Source organism: Halichoerus grypus, chromosome 2 (genome assembly GCF_964656455.1).
Source record: "Halichoerus grypus chromosome 2, mHalGry1.hap1.1, whole genome shotgun sequence".
NCBI classification, from domain to species: Eukaryota; Metazoa; Chordata; class Mammalia; order Carnivora; family Phocidae; genus Halichoerus; species Halichoerus grypus.
Window position 1 is genome coordinate 147,199,068 of NC_135713.1, and position 18,034 is coordinate 147,217,101.

The 18,034-nt window shown below is 40.5% G+C and overlaps 1 protein-coding gene across 1 annotated transcript in view; it reads left to right on the forward strand.

Annotated features, from left to right (window-relative positions):
* Nucleotides 1-12,236, forward strand: part of TRIM58 (tripartite motif containing 58) — an 18,811-nt gene extending 6,575 nt beyond the window's left edge. The window contains exon 4 of the mRNA XM_078066351.1: nt 8,216-12,236. Within this exon, the coding sequence (XP_077922477.1) occupies nt 8,216-8,848 (633 nt within the window). The 3' untranslated portion in view covers nt 8,849-12,236. The remainder of the gene's footprint in view (nt 1-8,215) is intronic.
* Nucleotides 12,237-18,034: the final 5,798 nt, after the last annotated feature.

Sequence of the window (18,034 nt, forward strand, 5' to 3'; positions counted from 1 at the left end):
AGGGGGGCAGGGCAACTCCGCCCAAACAGGGTTGCCTGAGTAACAGCGCGCAGGCCCTCCCCCAGAAGACAGGCTGGGAAAACAAGAGGCCAGTAACCCTAAGGTCCCAAGAAAACAGGTGCATCTTGCTTGGGTTCTGGTCAATAATTTGGACTCTATACATTCCCTCAAACACCCATCAACAGAATGACTAGGAGGAGGAACCCCCAAAATAGGAAAGACTCAGAGATTATGACTTATGCTGCAGATTTACAAAGGGATGCAGATATAACCAAGATGGAATTCGGAGATGGAATTCAGGCTAGCAATTATGAAGACAATAGCTAGAATGGAGAAATCAATTAATGGCAACGTAAGAGTCTCTAAGGGCAGAAATGAAAGGTGAATTGGCAGAACTTAAAAATGCAATCAATGAGATCCAATCCAATCTAGATAATCTAACAGCTAGGGTAAGTGAGGCAGAAGAACGAATAAGTGACCTGGAAGACAATATAATAGATAAAAAGGGAAAAGAGGAGGCCAGGGAAAAAGAACTCAGAATCCATGAAAATAGAATCAGAGAAAGAAGTGACACCATGAAGCATTCCAATGTCAGAATAATTGGAATCCCGGAGGGAGTGGAGAGAGAGAGAGGACTAGAAGATGTATTTGAGCAAATCGTAGCTGAGAACTTCCCTAATCTGGAGAATGAAACAAACATTTGAGTCCTAGAGGCAGAGAGGACCCCGTCCAAGATCAAGGAAAACAGGCCAACACCTTGGCATGTAATAGTAAAACTTGCAAATCTCAGAACCAAGGAAACCATCTTAAGGGCAGTTAGGGGGAAGAGATTCCTTATGTACTGAGGGAGGAACATCAGAATAACGTCAGACCTATCCACAGAGACCTGGCAAGCCAGAAAGGCCGGGCAAGACATATTCGGGGCACTAAATGAGAAGAACATGCAGGCAAAAATACTTTATCCGGGAAGGCTGTCATTTAGAATGGATGGAGATGCAGAGCTTCCAAGACTGGCAGAAACTGAAAGAATATGTGACCACTAAGTCGGCCCTGCAAGAAATATTAAGGGGGGTTCTATAAAAGGAGAAAGACCCCAAGAGTGATATACAACAGACATTTACAGGGACAATCTATAAAAACATCTTCACAGGCAACATGATGACAATTCATTTCTTTCAATAATCACTCTCAATGTGAATGGCCTAAATGCTCCCATAAAACGGCACAGGGTTGCAGATTGGATAAAAAGACAGGACCCATCCGTATGCTGCTTACAAGAGACTCATTTTGAACCTAAAGATACACCCAGACTGAAAGTGAAGGGATGGAGATCCATCTTCCATGCCAGCCGACCTCAAAAGAAAGCTGGGGTAGCAATTCTTGTATCAGACCAATTAGACTTTAAACTAAAGTCTGTAATTAGAGACACAGAAGGACACTCTATCATTCTTAAAGGGTCTATCCAAAAAGAAGATCTAACAATTGTAAATATCTATGCCCCCAACATGGGAGCAGCCATCTACATAAGCCAACTGTTAACCAAAATAAAGAGTCATATTGATAACAATACATTAATTGTAGGAGACCTCAATACTCCACTCTCAGCAATGGACAGATCATCTAAGCAGAAAATCAACAAGGAAACAAGAGCTTTGAATGATACATTGGACCAGATGGACCTCATAGATATTTACAGAACATTTCACCCTAAAACAACAGAATACTCATTCTTCTCGAGCGTGCATGGAACTTTCTCCAGAATAGACCAATACTGGGTCACAAATCAGGTCTCAACCAATACCAAAAGATTGAGATAATTCCCTGCATATTCTCAGACCACAATGCTTTAAAACTGGAACTCAATCACAAGAAAAAATTTGGCAGAAATTCAAACACTTGGAAGCTAAAGACCACTCGCTCAAGTATATTTGGGGCAACCAGGAAATCAAGAACTTAAACAATTCATGGAAATCAATGAGAACGAAAACACATCGGTCCACAACCTATGGGATACTGCAAAGGCAGTCTAAGGGGGAAATACATAGCCATTCAAGCCTCACTCAAAAAAATAAAAAAATCCCGAATTCACCAACTAACACTACACCTTAAAGAACTAGAGAAAAAGCAACAAACGATGCCTAAGCCACGCATTAGAAGAGAAATAATTAAAATTAGAGCAGAGATCAATGAATTAGAAACCAGAAACACAGTAGATCAGATCAACGAAACTAGAAGTTGGTTCTTTGAAAGAATTAATAAGATCGATAAACCACTGGCCAGACTTATCCAAAAGAAAAGAGAAAGGACCCAAATTAATAAAATGATGAATGAAAGGGGAGAGATCACAACTAACACCAAGGAAATAGAAACAATTATTAGAAATTATTATCAACAACTATATGCCAATAAACTGAGCAATCTGGATGAAATGGAGGCCTTCCTGGAAACCTATAAGCTGCCAAGACTGAAACAAGAAGAAAAAGACAACCTGAATAGGCCAATAACCAGTAACAAGATTGAAGCAGTGATCAAAAACCTCCCAAAACATAAGAGTCCAGGGCCTGATGGATTCCCTGGGGAATTCTACCAAACATTCAAAGAAGAAATAATACCTATTCTACTGAAGCTGTTTCAAAAAATAGAAACAGAAGGAAAACTTCCAAACTCATTCTGTGAGGCCAGCATTACCTTAATCCCCAAACCAGGAAAAGACCCCATCAAAAAGGAGAATTTCAGACCGATATCCCTGATGAATATGGATTCCAAAATCCTCAACAAAATCCTAGCTAATAGGATCCAACAATACATTAAAAGGATCATCCACCACGACCAAGTGGGATTTATCCCCAGGATGCAAGGGTGGTTCAACATTCGCAAATCAATCAATGTGATAGAACACATTAATAAGAGGAGGGAGAAGAACCATCTGGTCCTCTCAATTGATGCAGAAAAAGCATTTGACAAAATACAACATCCTTTCCTGATTAAAACTCTTCAGAGTATAGGGATAGAGGGAACATCCCTCAAGTTCATAAAATCCATCTATGAAAAACCCACAGCGAATATCATCCTCAATGGGCAAAAGCTGAGAGCCTTTCCCTTAAGATCAGGAACACGTCAAGGATGCCCACTCTCGCCACTATTGTTCAACATAGTACTAGAAGTCCTAGCAACAGCAATCAGACAACAAAAAGAAATAAAAGGTATTCAAATTGGCAAAGAAGAAGTCAAACTCTCTCTTTTCGCAGATGACATGATACTTTATGTGGAAAACCCAAAAGACTCCACCCCCAAATTACTAGAACTCATACAGCAATTCAGTCATGTGGCAGGATACAAAATCAATGCACAGAAATCAGTTGCTTTCTTATACACTAACAACGCAACTGTAGAAAGAGAAATTAGAGAAACGATTCCATTTACAATAGCACCCAAAACCATAAGATACCTCGGAATAAACCTAACCAAAGAGGTAAAGGATCTATACTCTAGGAACTACAGAACACTCATGAAAGAAATTGAAGAAGACACAAAAAGATGGAAAAATATTCCATGCTCATGGATTGGAAGAATAAACATTGTTAAAATGTCTATGCTACCCAGAGCAATCTATACCTTCAATGCCATCCCAATCAAAATTCCAAAGACATTTTTCAAAGTGCTGGAACAAACAATCCTAAAATTTGTATGGAATCAGAAAAGACCCCGAATTGCCAAGGAAATGTTGAAAAAGAAAAACAAAGCTGTGGGCACCACGTTGCCCGATTTCAAGCTATATTACAAAACTGTGATCGCCAAGACAGCATGGTACTGGCACAAAAACAGACATATAGACCAATGGAACAGAATAGAGAACCCAGACATGGACCCTCAACTCTATGGTCAAATAATCTTTGACAAAGCAGGAAAAAACATGCAATGGAAAAAAGACAGTCTCTTCAATAAATGGTGCTGGGAAAATTGGACAGCCACATGCAGAAGAATGAAACTCGACCATTCTCTAACACCATTCACAAAGATAAACTCAAAGTGGATGAAAGACCTCAATGTGAGACAGGAATCCATCAAAATCCTAGAGGAGAACATAGGCAGTAACCTCTTTGACATCGCCCACAGCAACTTCTTTCAAGATCCATCTCCAAAAGCTAGTGAAACAAAAGCAAAAATGAACTTTTGGGACTTCATCAAGATAAAAAGCTTCTGCACAGCAGAGGAAACAGTCAACAAAACAAAGAGGCAACCCACAGAATGGGAGAAGATATTTGTAAATGACACTACAGATAAAGGGCTGGTATCCAAGATCTATAAAGAACTTCTCAAACTCAGCACCCAAAAAACAAATAATCAAGTCAAAAAGTGGGCAGAAGATATGAAAAGACACTTCTCTGAAGAAGACATACAAATGGCTAACAGACACATGAAAAAATTTTCATCATCATTAGCCATCAGGGAAATTCAAATCAAAAGCACATTGAGATACCACCTTACACCAGTTAGAAAGGCAAAAATGGACAGGGAAAGAAACATCCATTTTTGGAGAGGTTGTGGAGAAAGGGGAACCCTCTTACCCTGTTGGTGGGAATGCAAGTTGGTACAGCCACTCTGGAAGACAGTGTGGAGGTTCCTCAAAAATTTAAAAATAGAGCTACCCTATAACCCAGCAATTGCACTCCTGGGTATTTACCCCAAAGACACAGTTGTAGTGAAAAGAAGGGCCATATGCACCCCAATGTTCATAGCAGCAATGTCCGCAATAGCCAAACTGTGGAAAGAGCCGAGATGGCCTTCAACAGATGAATGGATAAAGAAAATGTGGTCCATATATACAAGGGAATATTACTCAGCCATCAGAAAGGATGAATACCCAACTTTTACATCCACATGGATGGGACTGGAGGAGATTATGCTAAGTGAAATAAGTCAAGCAGAGAAAGTCAATTATCATATGGTTTCACTTATTTGTGGAACATAAGGAATAGCATGGAGGACATTAGGAGAAGGAAGGGAAAAATGAAGGGAGGGAAATCGGAGGGGGAGATGAACCATGAGACTCTGAGAAACAAACAGGGTTTTAGAGGGGTGGGGGGAGGGGGGATTGGTTAGCCCGGTGATGGGTATTAAGGAGGGCACGTACTGCATGGAGCACTGGGTGTTATACGAAAAGAATGGATCATGGATCACCACATCAAAACCCAATGATGTATTGTATGGTCACTAACATAACATAATAAAATAAAACAAATAAAAAAATAAATAGATTGCTCACTGCAAACACAACATTGAGAAATGGACCACTAATGTAATATATGTTTGTATATTTATAAAGAATAGTTTAAAAACAAACAAACAAAAAAAGAATACTGAGAGAAAATAAAGTAAGGATGGCCAGAAGTGTTCAGGTTAGGGCATCTGATTTTGAATTTGACAATCAAGGAAGGCCCCTTGGGGTTAACTCATCATATATCTAATGTGGAAGAAAACATTCCAGGCAGCAGAAACAATGAGTGTCCAGGCCTGAGATAGAAATATAGAAGATGCGTTCCAGGAACTATGAGGTCTGTGTGGCTGGGTAAGAGTAAGCAAGGGCAGAGTCAGAGAGGCCAAGAAAAGACCAACTAGCACAGGGTGCTATGGGCAGGTCAATGTGGCCAGGATGCTTTACCTTTGAGTGAAACAGGAAATCGATGAAAAGTTGTAAATGGAGGAATAACATGAGATTAATGTTTTGAGTGTCTTACTCTGTATGTTTTATTGAGAATAAATTCAAAGGGGTAAGGCTTTAAGTGGGAAAAGCAATTAGGAGCCTTTGCAATAATTCATAACATGGTAGTATTATCAGAGGTGCTGAGATCTGGAATGTGGACAGAATCTTGGTATATTTGAAAGGTAGAGCTGCAGGTGTCTGGGTGGCTCAGTCGTTAAGCATCTGCCTTTGGCTCAGGTCATGATTCCAGGGTCCTGGGATAGAGCCCCGCATCAGGCTCCCTGCTCGGTGGGAAGCCTGCTTCTCCCTCTCCCACTCCCCCTGCTTGTGTTCCCTCTCTCACTATCTCTCTCTCTATCAAATAAATAAATACATAAATCTTAAAAAAAAAAAAAAAAAAAAAAGGTAGAGCTGGCAGAATCTGCTGTTGGATGAGGGATGAGTTGTCAGAGAAAGAGAAAAATCAAAATGATTCCAGAGTTTGAATCTCCAGAATTGGCATAATGAAGTTGTTAACATTGATGGTTAAAGCTGCAGGTGTGGGAGAAGAAGGGAGTTGGGTTTTGAACATACCAATGTTGTGATGAATGTTAAATATCCAAAGTTTGATGTCAGGTAAGCAGATGATTCTGCAAATACAGTGTTTCAGGAAAAAGGTCTAAGGTAGAGATATGCATTTGGAATCAGTAAGCACATGAATGGAATTTAATTAAAGCAATGATCCAGCCAGCCCAGGAATGCATTGAGAGTGAGCTGAGAAAGAAAGAAGAGGTCCCAGTCCTGAAACCACTGGATGGAGAAGAGAGGAAAACAGCAAAGGAGACCAAGAATGAGTGATGAGTAGAGAGGGAAGGAAATTGTGATGATCAGTGTCTTTGGGAAAGAGAAAAGAGGTCTTCCAGGACAAAGGATTCTCAACAACATTGAATGCTACAGAAAAGTAATTTAAGGTGAACTCTAATGACTACTCACCAGTGTGGAGGTCACTGGGAAGTTTCCTTTGAGTATTGTTATATCATGATGAACAATTGAGTATAGGAGAGAGGGGTGGGGGAGCAATTGGATATAGACCATTTTAACAACCATTTCACAGATTTATTTTCTTATAAATGGATCAAGGAAGTGTGCTGGAGTGGAAATGATGTGTAAAGACAACATATGTTAAGTAGGCCTAGCACAGTTCCATGGAAACCCACATTTCTGTCTGTTACTTATGACCTCTAGAGTTTGGGGAAATTGCATAAACTCTGACTCTGAGTCTCCTCATCTATAATGTGGGGATGATAAAAGTCACCTTGAGGGTGGCTAAATGGGTTAGCAGCGATGATATATTACATACATGGCCCACTCAGGTTAGGGTATCAACACAAGACCACCAGAAGTGGATTTAGAGACAAATAGTAATAAGGGTCACTATAATAGTATTTGTTATTATTATGATATTAAAAATAAAACCATATTAATGAAACTTATTATTTTTGAATGTTTATAAAGTCAAGACACTGAATATTTTACATCCTGCCTTCTTCACTGAGGAGATTTTACACATAAATGTATTTATTAATTATGTGTATAAGTAAAATTTCACATCAATCTCCCTGGGACTTCACAGTATCAATATTGGTTTTCTGTTGTTGTGTAACAAATTACCACAGACTTCACTGCTTAAATCCACATACATTTATTAGGTCATAGTTATACAGACCAGACATTCATGTGGGATCAGCTCATTTCTCTGCTTAGGTTTTCACAAGATCAATATTAAGGTGTTGGCAGGCTGGGCTCCTCTGAAGAGTCTGGGGAGGAATCCACTCCCAAGCTGATTCAGTCTATTGGCATAATGTAGTTATGGCGGTTGTAGGACTGAGATCCCCATTTCCTTGTTGGCTATCAGTTGGAGGTCACTGGCCTTTCTTCTCACGTGGCTCATTCTGTCTTCAAAGACAGCAAGGACACATTAAATTCAAATCTCTCTGACTTCCTGTTCTGCCACCAGCCCAATACCCAGAGAAACCTTTCTGATTTTAAGGGTTCATGTGATTAGATGAGATCCACCCAAATCATGTTCCTCTTGTCATAAAATATAATCATGAGAGTAGCACCAGGGTCTATAGGTCATGTGGCTCATCTTAGAATTCTGCCTACCAGAGTAACATAACATTGGAAAAAAGTGGTAGATTTCAAATTAACAAAATTTTTCTATGGATTTTGAGAAAAAATAAATGCAGAAGATCTTCCTAAGAGCACCCAAGTGTTCTGAATGTAGGTGAAAGGTATCTAAATACTTATGCTTATGGTTCATCACGTCAGTGGTTATGCTTTTATTGGGGTAATAATGAGTCCTGAATTATGCAGAGGTAGCAATGGGATACACAAGGAAGTAATGAGGAATATACTAGTGACCCACAAGGCAAACTATTATTTTTCTTTTTCTAGGAGTTATTTGAGAGAGGAGGATGAGGAATGGTGGGACTATTATACATAATATTGTGCTTCCTATGTTTTTACCAGTCTTCTCTGACCTTTCACATGTCCCACAAAATTCTTCCCACAGTTGATGTAAAGCTGGACCCTGTCACAGCGCACCCTAGCCTCCTCTTGACGGCTGATCTACGCAGTGTGCAGGATGGAGAGCTGTGGAGGGATCTCCCCAACAACCCCGAGCGATTTGACACATGGCCCTGTATCCTGGGTTTGCAGAACTTCTCCTCAGGGAGGCATTACTGGGAAGTCATGGTGGGAGAAAGAGCAGAATGGGGTTTAGGTGTCTGTCAAGAGACAGTGCCACGGAAGGGGGAGACCACACCCTCTCCTGAGAACGGAGTCTGGGCCATGTGGCTGCTGAAAGGGAATGAGTACATGGTCCTTGCCTCCCCATCAGTGCCTCTCCTCCACCTGGAACGGCCTCATTGCATTGGGATTTTTTTGGACTATGAAGCAGGTGAAATCTCCTTTTACAATGTAACAAACGGGTCTTACATCTACACATTCAATCAACTGTTCTCTGGTGTTCTTCGACCTTATTTTTTCATCTGTGACACGATTCCTCTTATCTTGCCATCTATGACAGATGTGGAGACAGAAAATTGGGCATCCAGGGGTCATCTTGACTCTGCTTCTAATGTGAGACACGATCATTCCTAAAATTCTGTTCCTGAGAATTTTACACCTAGCAAAGGTTCCTGGGGTGGAATGAGGATGCAAACATGCTAAGCCCCAACAAATGCCCCCATTCAGATCAGCACTTTAATCCTTCTTGCTATGGACATTTTTACATCAGGACAAAACAGAAAATATTAAATATTTACATTTGGAGGAGAATTATAGAGCATATATATTTAATTTTGTAAGTGATGATCTCTATAGCCCATGTGGGGCTTGAACTCACTACCCGAGATCAAGAGTCACATGCTCTTCTGACTGAGCTGGCCAGGCGCCCCTATACATCATAATTTTAGAAATGGAGCAGGCTTCTCAATTCTTACAAATGGTGCTGCACATTTTCTTGATGAGGCTTTGTCCAAGTCAGTGGACCTTTTGTTAAGGATTTCTATACATTCACTATAATTTCTCATTCTTTTTGATCTCCTTTCATTCCAACTCATATTAAGAATAGAAATGACCTTTTTTTTTTTTTTTTTTTACAAATGGCAAGTCTTAAATTGGTGGAGAACAGTCCAATATCACTCCAGCATCAGATACATAATTCTGTTTCTCTTCCCCTCTCATTCTGTCTCTCTCTGTCTGCCTCTGTCTCTTTCTTGCTCCTGACTTATTTTTTGCTTTATACCTATTATTGATAACATTCCATTTCCTTCTAGATTAACATATTCAGAACCATTTCTTTTTACATTCAATTTTCCCATGACTATATTCATTTACTTTCCAAATCCTCTTTATACTGGACTAATTTCTAAGGATTATGAAATCCATTCCTCTGATTCTAATATAACTGATTATGACTCCAGACACATCTAGGACTGCAACTTTTTCCTTTATTTTTAGAGACTTTTTTTTAGAGTAGAAATTACTCAGAATTCTGATTCAACTAGTTCTTTGACTTAGCCATTTGCTAGTGGCAAGAGCTCAAACAAATAAACCCTTTGTCTTTAGATCTCACCAATTTAATATGGTTCCTATAAGTGAAATAGTGATATGGACCTACAATGCTATGACAGATATTTAAGATCATGATTGATATGATCGGTTTTAATTAAACTTCTCTACTTAAATACAATATAAAGATGATGATGATGATGATCAACTGATAATGATATTTGACTTATTTTTAAAGTGTACTCTGTAACTTCCTAAAAAAATTCTTAAGTCCTTGAAGGCTAATTTCGCTGCTACGTTTCTCTATATTTGTGTCTAATAAATAATTGCCAGACAAATGCTAAAGTGCTTAAATGCTAAATATTTAAATGCCATACAATTATTAATTAGTGGGAAATTTAGTTAACATTACTTTAATAATAATCTGCCAACACTTTAATCCTCCACTTTAACTCTACCTTGAATTTTAACATATTTTTCTCTTCCTGAAACATCTCTTTGACTAAAATCTTTCACTTACTTTCCAATAACATCATTAACATAGTTTTCTTTCTAGAGTTTTTAAACATTTTTCTTTCCAGGCTTTTTACATTTGGAGGATTATCATGAAGTATAATAATTTTAGCAATGGAACAGTCTCATAAACTGTATTTCCAGATGGCTCTACATACTTTATTGATGAGTCCTTGTATTAAAGATTTCTGTACATTCATGTGTAATACATTTTTGTTTGATCATAAGCAAACAAGTCCTCTTTCCATCTCTCCTTTTCAAATGGAGGTAATAATAATGTATTCTTATATGCCTCTTGTTGATATTTTATAAACCACACATACCTGAGGCCTCTTCCGTGCATGGTCTGAGTGGAGAAAAGGCTCATGCCCTGGGTTTCCATTCATGCTTCCCCATCATCGGGGGTTAAACAGGAGCCGGCAATGTAGTGCAACACCTACTCATGTCACTGTAAGGCCAGGGATCCATGACAGGAGACCATATGCTGAACATACACTCACAGCAGTAGAGACCCTTCCCCATGGGCATCAGGAGGAACGGAGTCACTGCTCCGAGATCACACCTCCCCAGGGGCTTCTACCCATTCACTTAAGCTTAAGAAGCAGAAGGACACCACGGCACAGCCTCAGGCCTTCCACCCTCTTCAAGGCATGAACAGAGAATGACTAGTCCCTAGAGAAAGTTAACATCCTGGTTTCCACTGTCTCCCTCCCATCCTGTTACCTCACTTTGCATCTTATCATGATTTATGTCAATTATTCAACCAACTTAAATCTTCCTTCATCCCTTGCTTTCCAAGCTGCACGAAGTTTTGTGCATCTGCTATGACCCTTTCTCCTTTCCCTCCCTAATTCCTGAAAGGTGTCTTCTGTTCTCTCTGGAATTCCGGTTCATCAACAGCTAACTTCTTTAAATCATCTTTAAAGATCTTTTCTATTCACTGAACTCTCCCTTACTTTCTTCTCTGCCCTTTCTCCTAAAACACACACACACACACACACACACACACACACACACACACACACAGAGGCTTCTCCATCTCAGTGGAAGGGAACTGCGTCCTTTCAATTGCTCAGGCCAAGAATCTGGTTGACTCCTCTCTTGATTTCTTTAGCCCTCACCCAGCCCATCAGCAAACCTTTGGCTTTACCTTCAGAATACACACAGAGTTCAACCAGTCCTAACCACTCTGCTGCTATAACTCTGGTTTGAACTTCTATCCTCTTCCACTGGGTTACTACAATAGTTTCTTAACAGTCATCTTGGCTGAACTCCAGCCCCTCCCATGTCCATTATCAATGCACAGTTGGGCTGATCCTTCAGTTCCCAAGACAATAGTTCCAGTGCAATGACTTTACATTGAACTTAAAATTAAAGCCATAATCTTTACAGTGAGCCTTCAAACCCTGGAGTATCTGAACACCAGTTCCTTACCTGATTCTGATTCTGTCTCTGTCCACATACTGCTGGTTTCATCCTCCTCCTTCTACTCTGGCATCTAGGCTGGCCACCAGACCAGGCATTTCCCACCATGGGACCTTTCTGCCAGCTGTGCCCTCTACCTGAAATTCCCTTTTCCTACATTTCTGCTTTACTCATACCCCCCCCTCCTTTTTACCATTAAACCTGCTCAAACAGAGCTTCTAGGTCAGAACTCTACAGTCTGAACAACCTCAGAGTCCACCCAGAGCCCACTCTCCCAGTGCTTTTTTTCCAGTATTATACTTAACAATTTCTAAATGTATTCTATTATATTGTTATCTTATTTATTGGGTTTGTTTTGTTTGTTTGTTTTGCCTTTTCTTGGTAGAATGCAAGCACTCTGAAAGAAGGGATCTTTGTCTATTGATAACAGTATTTTCTACATATCTCAAGCACCTCAAATACTGGCTTGTACATGGTTATCACTCAATACATATTTGTTGAATAAATAAATGATTGACTTTCAGGGGACAGAATTCAATGGTGGATCTAAAAGTGTTTTGCAAAATACAATATATTATTATTATTATTACTATTACTATTATTTATAACTATTCAACCACTGACCAATAAATTTTAATGTCAAATACTAAATGAGTAGAATCAATTTTTAGGTATAGAGAAAATTTTAATAGAAGGATCAATTTGAGCTAGTAGTTTCCAAGATGGCAGAGTAGTAGGGGGACCCTGAACTTGCCTTGTCCTCCGAATACAACTTTCAACTATTTTGAACAACTAGGAAAAGGATCAGAGGAATATAGAAACAATCTGCACATTTGGACTGAGTGAATTTGGCAGAAGCAAGGTTCAGAACCATGAACTGGGGGACTGGGAAGCTGCAGGGCTGGGAATGGGAGGAAGCAGGTTCAAGGAGCAAAGTCAGGAAGAGGGAGAAAGTTGGAAAGAATGCAGTGGTTTGTGACCCCACAATAAGCTGTGGCGAGCAGATCCCTGGGTTGTTCAGGGAGAGATTGCTTCCCTACCTGGAGGGCACTTGAGGAGCATATTTGTCCTCTCCAGAAACAAAGGAATAGCCAGGGAGCCAGTGAGGGGAGCACCACAGCGGGGTCAGAGGGGCATGCAGAAGGCAGAAAACCTCTTAATTTTTTGGTGTAAGCTAAAGTAGGCTTGAACCTTTGTGCATGCTCCAGGAAGCCACTTTTCTGGGACTGGCTGAGCACAGAACAGAGACTGGAGTGGATCGCTGCTAACCTGACCACTGCTTTTGCTGTCTGCCACAATAGATTCAAGCTTCTGCAACAGCTTTCCTGGCACAAAGGAGAGTAGGGGACTGAGTAAAGTGTAGATGACTGATACCCTGGCTCCATCTTTTTACTGAGTATTACAATAAACTCTAGCCTCTACATGTGCACTGTGTGAGGACTTTTTGGGAACTAGCTGATTCTGGGCAAGACCTGAGCCTCCCCACCTGGGGACAGGAGTGGGTGCACACATATTACCAGGCTCTTTAATACTTGGAGTTTTGAATCTCAGCCACTGGCCAGAGACAAAATGCAGGAGATCTGTGGCTCTGGGCATACTGATGACCTGGGCACAGACAGGTTAGAGCAGGGAATTGATGAGTGCCTAGGCCACAGGAGATTGCTTGCTTTTCTGGGAGGGCCTCCTGAGAAGCAGCTGCCAGGAGTTCAGCCCCCCAGGGACAAAGAGATGGGGTGATGCCATATTCTACCTCCTCCACAACCAACCCCTCCTCCTGTCCACCAGCACAGACTCCAAAGAGAAACACAGTGCCTCTGGTGGACACTGGAATCCCTTACACTAAACCCTGCCCCCTGACCTGGTAAGAGCATCTTTCTGAGGGCAAGTCAGCTTGTGAGCCGGTACAGCAGGCCTCTCCCTCAGAAGACAAACACAACACAGCCTATACCAAGTCTACTGATTAAAGAAAGCTCCAAAACATCAGCTTCTAGCTTGACCTCACGAACAAATCAAAGCATACTTATGTAAAGGAACAAACACTCCCCACTACAAAAAAGGAGGAACTCTGTAGAGGAAGGGCTAGTGGGAAAGAGCAGCCAAAACACAATAGCAGAGTGTACACAGCATACACCATAATCACTTCCTGAAGATATTGTTGTTGTTGTTGTTGATAGTATAATTACTGTTTTGGCTGATTCCCCCCCCCCCTTTTTTCTTTCTCTTTCTTTCCTCCTTTCTTTTCAGGACAAAATGACTAGAAGGAGAAATTCACAACAAAAGAAAGAACCAGAAGTAATACTCTCTGCCACAGATTTAATCAATATGGATATAAGTAAGATGTAGGAGGTAGAATTCAGAATACCGATTATAAAGATACTAGCTGGGGTTGTAAAAAGCATAAAAGATACTGGAGAATCCCTTGGTGCAGAAATAATAGAACTAAAATATAATCAGGCCAAAATTAAAAATGCTATTATTGAGATGCAGTAAAAAATAGAGGCTCTAACCACTAGGTTAAACGAGGTAGAAGAGAGAGTCAATGTTATAGAAGACTAAATAATGGAAAGTAAGGAAACTGAGAAAAAGAGAAAAACAACTACTGGATCATGAGGGGAGGCTTCAATAAATCAGTGAAACCATAAAGCACAATAATATTCAAATAACAGGGGTCCTAGAAGATGTGGAAAGAGAGAGAGGGGGACAGAAGGTTTATTTGAACAAATTATAGCCAAGAACTTCCCTAATCTGTGGAAGGAAACAAGCATTCAAGTCCAGGAGGCACAGAGAACCCCCCTCAAAATCAATAAAAATAGATCAACACCCCAACATATAATAGTGAAGCTTGAATTTTTCAGAGATAAAGAGAAAATCCTGAAATCAGCTTGAGACAAGAAGTCTCTAACCTACAAGGGTAGAAACATTAGACTGGCAACAGACCTATCCACAGAGACCTGGCAGGCCAGAAAGGACTGGCATGATATATTCAGGGTGCTAAATGAGAAAAATATGTGGCCAGCAATACTTTATCTAGCAAGGCTGTCATTCAGAATGGAAGGAGAAATAAAGAGCTTCAAGGAAAAAAAATTAAAAGAATTTGTGATCACTAAGCCAGCTCTGCAAGAACATACAAAGGGGATCCTTCAAGCAAAGAGAAAGCCCAAAACTAACATAGACCAGAAAGAAACAGAGACAATATACAGAAATAGTGACTTTACAGGTAATACAATGGCAATAAATTCATATCTTTCAATAGTTACTCTGAATGTAAATGGGCTAAATGTTCTAATCAGAAGAGTCAGATTGGATTAAATTCAATCACGGAGTCAGATTGGATGAAAAAAAAAAATAAAAAGCAAGACCCATCGATATGCTGTCTACAAGAGACTCATTTTACAACCAAAGACACCTCCAGATTAAGTTAGGGGGTAGAAAACAATTTATCATGCTAATAGACCTCAAAAGAAAGCTGGGGTAGAAATCCTCATATCAGACGGGTTAGATTTTAAAACAAAGACTGTAATAAGAGATGAAGAGGGAAACTATATCATACTTAAGTGGTCTATAAAACAAGAAGATCTAACAATTGTAAATATGTATGCCCCTAACTTGGGAGCAGCCAATTATATAAACTAATTAATAAAAATTAAAGAAACACATTGATAATAATAAATAATAGTAGGGGAATTTAACACCCCAAATCACAGCAATGAACAGATCATCTAAGCAGAAGAACAACAAGGAAACAAGGACTTTGAATGACACACTGGGCTAGATGGACTTCACAGATATATACAAAGCATTCCAACCTAAAGCAACAGAATACACATTCTCCTTGAGAGCACATGGAACATTCTTCAGAATAGATCACATCCTGGGTTATAAATCAGGTCTCAACTGGTACCAAAATATTGGGCTTTTTCCCTGCATATTTTCAGACTACAGTGCTTTGAACCTTTAACTCAATCACAAGAGGAAATTTGGAAGGAACTCAAATACATGGAAGTTAAAGAACATCTTATTAAGAATGAATGGGTCATGGGGTACGTGGGTGGCTCAGTCAGTTCAGCATCTGCAGTCAGCTCAGGTCATGACCCCATAGTCCTGGGATTGAGCCCTGCATCAGGTTCCCTGCTCAGTGGGGAGTATACTTCTCCCTGTGACCCTCCCCCTGCTCATGCTCTCTATCACTCTCTCTATCTCTCTCAAATAAACAAATAAAATCTTAAAAAAGAGAATGAATGGATCAACCAGTATATGAAAGAGGAATTTAAAAAATTCATGGAAGCCAATGAGAATGAAAACATAACAGTTAAGAACCTTTGGGATGGTGTCGGAGCAAGATGGTGGAGGAGTAGGAGACCTGGATTTTGTCTGGTCCCAGGAATTCAGCTGGATAGGGATCAAACCATTCTGAACACCTACAAGCTCAACAGGAGATTGAAGAAAATAATAGCAACAACTCTCTGAACAGAAAAGCGACCACTTTCTGGAAGGTAGGATGTGTGGAGAAGTGAATCCAAGGTGATATTAGGGAGGATAGATGGCGGGGGAGGGGGCCTCCGTCGGTGGCTTCTGGCAAGTGATAGAGCCACGAAGCACAAAATCGGAACTTTTAGAAGTCGGCTCCGCTGAGGGACGTCGCTCCAGTGGCTAAGCGGGAGGTGGAACCCTCGTGGGACAGTGTGATCTCAGGACCCTCAGGGTCACAGAAAGACCGGGGGTGCCTGAGTGCGGCAGAGCTCCCAGGTATCGGAGCAGGGAAGCCAGCTGCAGAGTCGGAGCCAAGGCGCGGGCTCTCAGCTCGGGGTTGCCATAAACTGTGATCTGAGGCACAGTCGGGCCACTGCTCCTCCAGCCGGGACCCAACAAACGGCAGATTTGGGGAAACTCACCTTCCTCCCCTGGGAGGAGCGGCGCGGGAGCGCACCATAGGGATCTGCTGGGTTTGGAGACTCCACACCGAATCCAGTGCTGGAGATAGAAACGTTCGGTCACAGGCCGGGTGAGTGGGGGTGAGGCCAGAGACCAGGGAGATGGGAGTGACTGACTGCTTTTCTCTGGGGGCTCACTGAGGAGCGGGGCCCCTAGTTCTCGGCTCCCCCGGGGCGGAGATTGGGAGGCTGCCATTTTCACTCTCAGCCTCCAAAGCTGTAGGGAAAGCTTGCAGGGAACAAAAGCTACCGAGAGCAAACCCGAGCAGATTACTTAGCCCGGACCGGAAAGGGTGGGGCAATTCTGCCTCCGGCAAAGACATTTGGGAACCACAGCAACAGGCCTCTCCCCCAGATGATCAGTGAGAACAGCCAGCCAAGACCAAGTTTACCGATCAATGAGAACGGCAGAACTCCAGCGCTAGGGGAATACTGCACATAGAATCCATGGCTTTTTTACCATGATTCTTTAGTCTTTCAAAGTTATTTTTTTTAAATGTCTTTTTTTTTGGGTTTTTCTTTTTCCCTTTTCAACCAACATTTTATCAATCCCCTTTTTAAAAAACATTTTTATTTTTCATTTTTAGAGTCATATTCTATCCCTTCATAGTAGTTACCCTTATTTTTGGCATATACATATAAGTTGTTCTCTCTTTAAAAATTTGAGATAGTTTCTTCTAACAGATCAAAATATACACTAAATCTCTACTGTATGGTTCTGTTCTACTTTCCTGCCTGATCAATTCTCTCCCTTTTTTTTTTCTTTATTTTTTAAATCCTCTTCTTTCTTTTTTCAAACAACTTCTTATCAATTCCTTTTATAGAATTTTTTATAATTTTCATCTTTACAGTCATATTCCATCCCTTCATCATATCAACCCTTATTTTTGTACATATATAAGCTTTTCTTTCTTTAAAATTTTGGGAGGCACTTTCCTCTAACAGACCAAAATACACCCAAAATCTAGTGTGTGGCACGGATCTATGCACCAGCCTGATCATATTTGATCATTTCTGTTTTTTTTTGTTTTGTTCTGTTTTTGTTTGTTTTTATCTTTTTCTCTTTCTTTCTTCTTCTTCTTCTTTTTTTTTTTTTTTCTTGTTTCTTTCTTTCCCCTTCTTTTCCCCCGGCTTCAGGTCTTTTCTGATTTGTTTAGAATATATTTTCTGGGGACGTTGTTACCCTGTTAGCATTTTGTTCTCTCATTAATCTATTCTCCTCTGGACAAAATGACAAGACAGAAAAACCACCTCAACAAAAAGAACAAGAGGTAGTACCGACTGCCAAGGACCTACTCAATACGGACATTAGTACGATGTCAGATCTAGAGTTCAGAATCATCACTTTAAAGATACTAGCTGGGCTTGAAAAAAGCATGGAAGTTATTAGAGAAACCCTTTCTGG